The 6,000-nt window shown below is 37.5% G+C and overlaps 1 protein-coding gene across 1 annotated transcript in view; it reads left to right on the forward strand.

The window, feature by feature from the left end:
• LOC132092503 (intersectin-2-like) overlaps window positions 1–5,262 on the forward strand; it is a 36,953-nt gene extending 31,691 nt beyond the window's left edge. The window contains exons 30-40 of the mRNA XM_059498755.1: window positions 913–1,034; window positions 1,157–1,263; window positions 1,583–1,766; window positions 2,018–2,116; window positions 2,748–2,915; window positions 3,046–3,255; window positions 3,374–3,495; window positions 3,716–3,798; window positions 3,875–3,958; window positions 4,724–4,897; window positions 4,985–5,262. Coding sequence (XP_059354738.1) covers window positions 913–1,034; window positions 1,157–1,263; window positions 1,583–1,766; window positions 2,018–2,116; window positions 2,748–2,915; window positions 3,046–3,255; window positions 3,374–3,495; window positions 3,716–3,798; window positions 3,875–3,958; window positions 4,724–4,897; window positions 4,985–5,142 — 1,511 coding nt within the window. The 3' untranslated portion in view covers window positions 5,143–5,262. The remainder of the gene's footprint in view (window positions 1–912; window positions 1,035–1,156; window positions 1,264–1,582; window positions 1,767–2,017; window positions 2,117–2,747; window positions 2,916–3,045; window positions 3,256–3,373; window positions 3,496–3,715; window positions 3,799–3,874; window positions 3,959–4,723; window positions 4,898–4,984) is intronic.
• The last annotated feature ends 738 nt before the right edge of the window (window positions 5,263–6,000 follow it).

Consider the following 6,000-nt stretch of genomic DNA (forward strand, 5'->3'; position numbering starts at 1 on the left):
CTCTGCCCTTATCTCCTCCCTTCCATCCTTTTTCCACGTCAATCGCATCATCTGTTTTATTGTAGGACGTAGCTCTGGCTCCGCCTTCCTGTTCCTCCTCTCTTTTCTGCCAATCAGAACACTGCTCTGGTCCAGGAAGCAGCCTCAAGACTGGCTAGATTTGTTTGGATCTAACCCCACCCCTTCAACTATTTCTGTTTAGACGTTGATTAAATAATAAATGAACGCATCAATTTACCTCCACTGGTTTTAGGACATATTTTTCTTACTGTAATCAGTAAATTTTTAATCGGAAAAGATATCACTTGCTGCTTTTCTCTGTACATTTTATGAAGTGACTTTAATTAAAGGGGCCATATCATGAGTGACTGAATTATCCTTGATCTTTTTTTAAAATAAAAGTTCTTGAATATTTTGTCAGTTCAGTCTCAAAAAACAAACAAATAAATGAAAATAAATAAATAATAATAATAATAATAATAATAATAACTTGGCTACAAAAATGGCTCATTATAACCTGAATAACCTTTTGTTGTTATAACCTGAATAAATGACATGGCCCCTTTAAAGTAAACTACCCTTTAAGTCAGCACTGTTCATCAGCACAATCATATATTAGTACATCACGGGATTGTCAGTCTGCCTCTGTGTGTTTATTTAAAACTGATGACCAGCCTCACACTTGACCAGCTATGCAGCCAGCTAACAGTTGTGACCTTAGATATTTTAGAGTTTAGAGTTCATTCTGAATGTCATAACTTTGCTCTGGATGCAGTTTTGTATGGAAAGCATTCACAATTATATGATGCAGAATTTCGCAAATAAAGTTTTTAATTGTGAGATGCTGTTGTGATGTGTTTACTGATGAGTGCATGTGCATGTGTGGCTTGTCCTGCATATGTGTGTGTGTAGGGTGTGCTGATCTGCTCAGTTTAGAGTCTATGTGCACTGAAGAGAGGAAGAGGCAAGGCTATATCCATGAGCTCATTCAGACGGAGGAGACCTATCTGGAGGACCTGGAACTGGCACTGGAGGTGATCTAACAGCCACTTCAACAATATTCATGATATATCCGCGTTTGGAAAGTAATGCTATTTGTTTATACTCTAAATTACATAAATATGTTAATTTGGTTCCTGTGTGTGTGGAAATTCAGGTTTTCTATAAACCAATGGCAGAGTCAGGGAGGCTGACAGAGGCTGAGATGAGCTTGATCTTTGTGAACTGGCGGGAACTGATCATGTGCAGCACCAAACTCCTAAAGTGAGTCAATGCTGAGTGCATTCCGTCTGGGCAGTTGCAAGTGGTGTCTTGCGGACATTAAGCGTCTGGTTTTAATTTTTTTTGTCCAATATTAATTCATTTTCCAGTTCTATTTGAAGTTTGCATTAGTGGGTTAAAAGCTTCTGGAAAACCATTTACCCCTTACACCTGGGACTATCAACTAGCAACCAAAGGATGCAAATGAAAGAATTAAAACAGAGAGCTTTTATATACGAGCAGATTTGTCAATATAAGGTAACTGAATGGGTCTTAAAATATGAGAAGTAATATACCAGGTGATATACTTTGTGGTTTTCAGAGCTCTGCGTGTCCGTAAGAAGATGGCTGGAGAGCGGATGCCGGTGCAGGTGGTGGGTGATATCCTGTCTTCAGAGCTCTCTCACATGCAGGCCTATATTCGCTTCTGCAGCTGCCAGCTCAATGCTGCGGCTCTGCTGCAACAGAAAACAGACAAATCAGCTGACTTCAAACTCTTCCTGAAGGTAAGTGGAGTTCCTTACTTTCTAATAAATGCTTTCTAATAAATCACAATAAACAAACTCGGTCTAGTGTTGGGTTGCTTCTTGATCAGTGTCCTGAAGCAAAACCAGTTGTTTTGAACGTTTCACACAGTAGTCCACAAGATGGTGCTGTCGCTTCTTACTCTCTCCTGGAATACTGTGGATGAATTAACTGTTGATAGAGAAAAGATTTTAATGAGACTCTCTTCCTTCTGTGTTTATCTTCTTTGTAGAAAATTGCCAGTAATTATCGCTGTAAAGGAATGCCACTGTCCAGCTTCCTCCTGAAACCCATGCAGAGAATCACACGCTACCCACTGCTGATCAAGAACGTACAAGAAGCTTCTCATACAGTCCTCAACTATAGAAAATTTAATAGGAGAAATAATATCCGTTATTGAAAATCAGAGGAAATAGGAAGGAAATAAAAAAAAATTAAAGGATTAAAAAAAAATATATAAGATTTTATAAGGAAATCTATAAGATGTATAATTGAATAAATATAATATTAAATTTAAAGACGTCGCCACGGTTCTACTTGATTCAGTCTGTCTCAGGTTTTTTCTTCTTGTAATCCTATACTGACTCCTAATAGTGAGATCAGATCTCTGTGTGGAGCATACTGGCTGCTGTCAGACTCACTGGATTATTACAAATAATGGCAAAAAGAATATCTGGAATGGAAATGCTAAAACACACTACAGCAAAAGATTTAAATAAGTGGCTTTTGACAATACTAATGTGCCTAAGCCTATTGTACTGATGTAGTGTACAGTACTACATACAACACTAATACAGTGTTATTGCCCTATTGTTATAATTATTATTATTATTGTGCAACAGAATGGAAAAATCTGTAAGAATATTAATAAAACGTTTATACAAATATACAAATAAATAATCAGCAATATTCATTTTGATGAAAATCATTTGTTTGTTGTTTCTGAAATCCGATGGTTGTAGATTCTGGAGAATACCCCTCCAACTCATGCAGATCACGCAAACCTGCAGGCGGCACTGGAGCAGGCCGAGGAGTTGTGCTCACAGGTGAACGAGGGCGTGAGGGAGAAAGAAAACTCTGACCGGCTGGAATGGATCCAGAACCATGTGCTGTGTGATGGAATCATTGAGGTGAGATCACTGAAGGAGAGCTGCTGCTGACCTTTTGGTGCTACATAATGACCTCTAAGTGTAAAACAACAGCTTTTATTATGTGTTATGGTATTTTTGAAAATGTTATTTTGTAATGTTCTCAATTTAGCACCTCGTTTTTAACTCTCTGACGAATTGCCTGGGCCCTCGAAAGCTGCTGCACAGCGGCAAACTACATAAGACCAAGAGCAGCAAGGAGCTTTGGGCCTTCCTGTTTAACGACTTCCTGCTCCTCACCAACACCTCAAAACAGTTCTCATCTGGGCCTGACAGACTCTTCAATCCGAACTCAAATGCACAGTACAAGATGTATAAAACGGTAAAGCAGGATGACTGGTTATAACGGTGTCCATCAGGAGCTCGTATGTAGCTGGATTACGTTTTGTGTAAAACACTTTGTAAAATGTCCCTCTCTAACAATGTCTTTCTTATTTTAGCCAGTGTTTCTGAATGAGGTCTTAGTTAAAATGCCCTCTGACCCTTCCAGTGATGATCCAGTTTTTCACATCTCACACATTGACTGTGTTTACACTCTCAAGGCTGACACCATTAATGAGAGGTACAAATACTATACACACATTCAAACTAAAATGCTCAGATACAGGCCTAAAGCTGCAATAACACACACAACATGATCCACTGAACTATAAGTGAGGCTATAAAAGGCTATCAAACGTTCGGTATAAGAGTATAAAGAGAGTATAAGAGTATAAAGCAAGAGTTTATTACAGTGAGTGTCTGTTGTACAACAGTAATTGATCACTTTCTTGATAAATTAGGACTGCATGGGTGCAGAAGATCAAAGCAGCATCTGAACACTTCATAGAGACTGAGAAGCTGAAAAGAGAGAAGGCATACCAAGGTATTAAGTGAGGAGTATTAAGAGTCAGAGTGATTGAATACAGCTTTACTGATGAAAGCCTGTGTATGTTGTTTAGCTCGCTCGCAGAAGAACAGTGGAATCGGGCGACTGTTAGTAACGGTCCTGGAGGCCACAGAGTTGAAGCCCTGCAAACCAAATGGTTAGAAGAGACATACACAATCAGTCTGAGCTCTATTCACACAAACATCCCAGACTCACTTCACATTCATTCATTCATCATGTTTTTTTATTCAATTTTCACTCTATTATTTTTGTGTTTTGTGCGTTTTATTTTTATTATTTCAACTAGTATTAATTTAAAATGTTTAATGGTGCTACATTTCACAGCCCAATTTTAATACATAGTGGCATTTTCATCTGATGCAGATGTATTGTTTAATGTTTTAAAATCAGTTGTATTGAAGTTTGTTCCATCTGAGTATTTTCATTATTATTTTATGCATTAAACCTCACTAAACCTAAAATTTTCTCAGAAATAAGATGCATATATAATATCAAAAAATATATATTTTTAAATATACAGATTGTCTTTCTTTTTAATTTAATTTTGCAACATATTTCCTGTTTTTAAATTTTGCTTAAATTATTACTATTATCTTATAGTATACTGTGTATCAAAAACAAATGTATTTTAGTTTTTGTTTACAGTTTGTTCCAGTTGAATAAGAATCATATCAAAATTAACATTTCAATTGTTATTTTAAGTATACATTAACACTAAATTGATCTGAAAATAAGCCGTAGTATCTTACTTTTATACAATTTGTCATATATATTTAATCCAGAGTGACTTAAAGATATATATTTGCTTATTTCCTCCATTCTTTGGGAATCAAAGCCATGACATTGGCATTTGGAGAACTAGACAAAAATACTGAGTAGGAAATGATGTGTGTGTTTACAGGAAAAAGTAACCCATACTGTGAGCTAACCATGGGCGCGCAGTGCTACTCGTCCCGCCATCAGCCTGACACGCTCAACCCCAAATGGAACTTCAACTGCCACTTTTTCATCAAAGACCTGTATCAGGACGTCCTGTGCCTCACCATCTTTGAGAGGGACCAGTTCTCTCCCGACGGTGGGATTCTACCTGATGGCACTGCACACACAAAATACACATACACAAAAACATGTATTTTTTAATAGGATTGTTCTTTCAATACAGATTTTCTTGGTCGTACTGAAGTTCCTATAGCGACAATAAAGAAGGATCAAGAAGGTAAAGGTCCGTTGGTACAGCGTCTGCTGCTTCATGAAGTTCCAACTGGAGAGGTCAAAGTGCGGCTTGACCTGCAGCTCTATGATGAAACACCTCACCTGTGAACTCCACATCTGATTCATTAGCACTCCAAAATTAACCAGATCATTTAACAGAAGTTTATAAGTGTTCATTTTTAAAAGTATATTGGAATGACCCTGTACACCTTTGAAAAAAGGTGAACTACTTAAAGGCAGGGTAGGTAATACATGTATAAACAACTTTCTTCCAAATTTGTTTAAACTTTCTATATATATCAATGCATAATTAAAATGTAAGTACTCTGATAGAAAGAGTATAAAAATCGAGTGACTCTAGACCGTTTAATCTGTATTAAACACAGCTCATTATTTCCATTTCGGGACGAAACATAGGATTGGCTTAGGCGACTGTCACTGTGCACGTTTGATTTGAGGAATTCAACAGGCACGGATCCTAGGAATACCAAAACAATGGCAGAGACACAGCAAGCTAATTTCACAGTACCAGCCTATGCAGTTAGTGAAGGCAAACCAGGCAAAAAAAGGAAGACAGTAACAGTACAAGAAAAGGCAATGAACAAAAAGTCTTTGGATAAACAAAGAAATAAAACGCGAGTTTATATCGGCGTGGCTTTCCAGCGATGGCGAGAACTGAGGGAACTCAAGGGGCTGAAAAGTGACTCCTTGATGGCTTTATTTCAGCTGGACAGGTAAATCTTTCTTTTTGTATTTTGATCATACATATTTTTTTCATGAAGCATGTGTCATTAGCACACGTAGCTGCGTAATATAGCTAACATAACATTACTTAGCGAGCCATAGTAGAGGCTTTGGAAGGAGCCCAGAAGGGAGGGGGTGGAGTGAATGGAAATAATGAGCTGTCTTTAAAACAGTCGTGAGAGGTCTACAGTCACTCGATTTTTGTACTTTCTTTTTCAGAGT

The sequence above is a fragment of the Carassius carassius genome, chromosome 18, assembly GCF_963082965.1.
Source record: "Carassius carassius chromosome 18, fCarCar2.1, whole genome shotgun sequence".
Taxonomy (NCBI): Eukaryota; Metazoa; Chordata; class Actinopteri; order Cypriniformes; family Cyprinidae; genus Carassius; species Carassius carassius.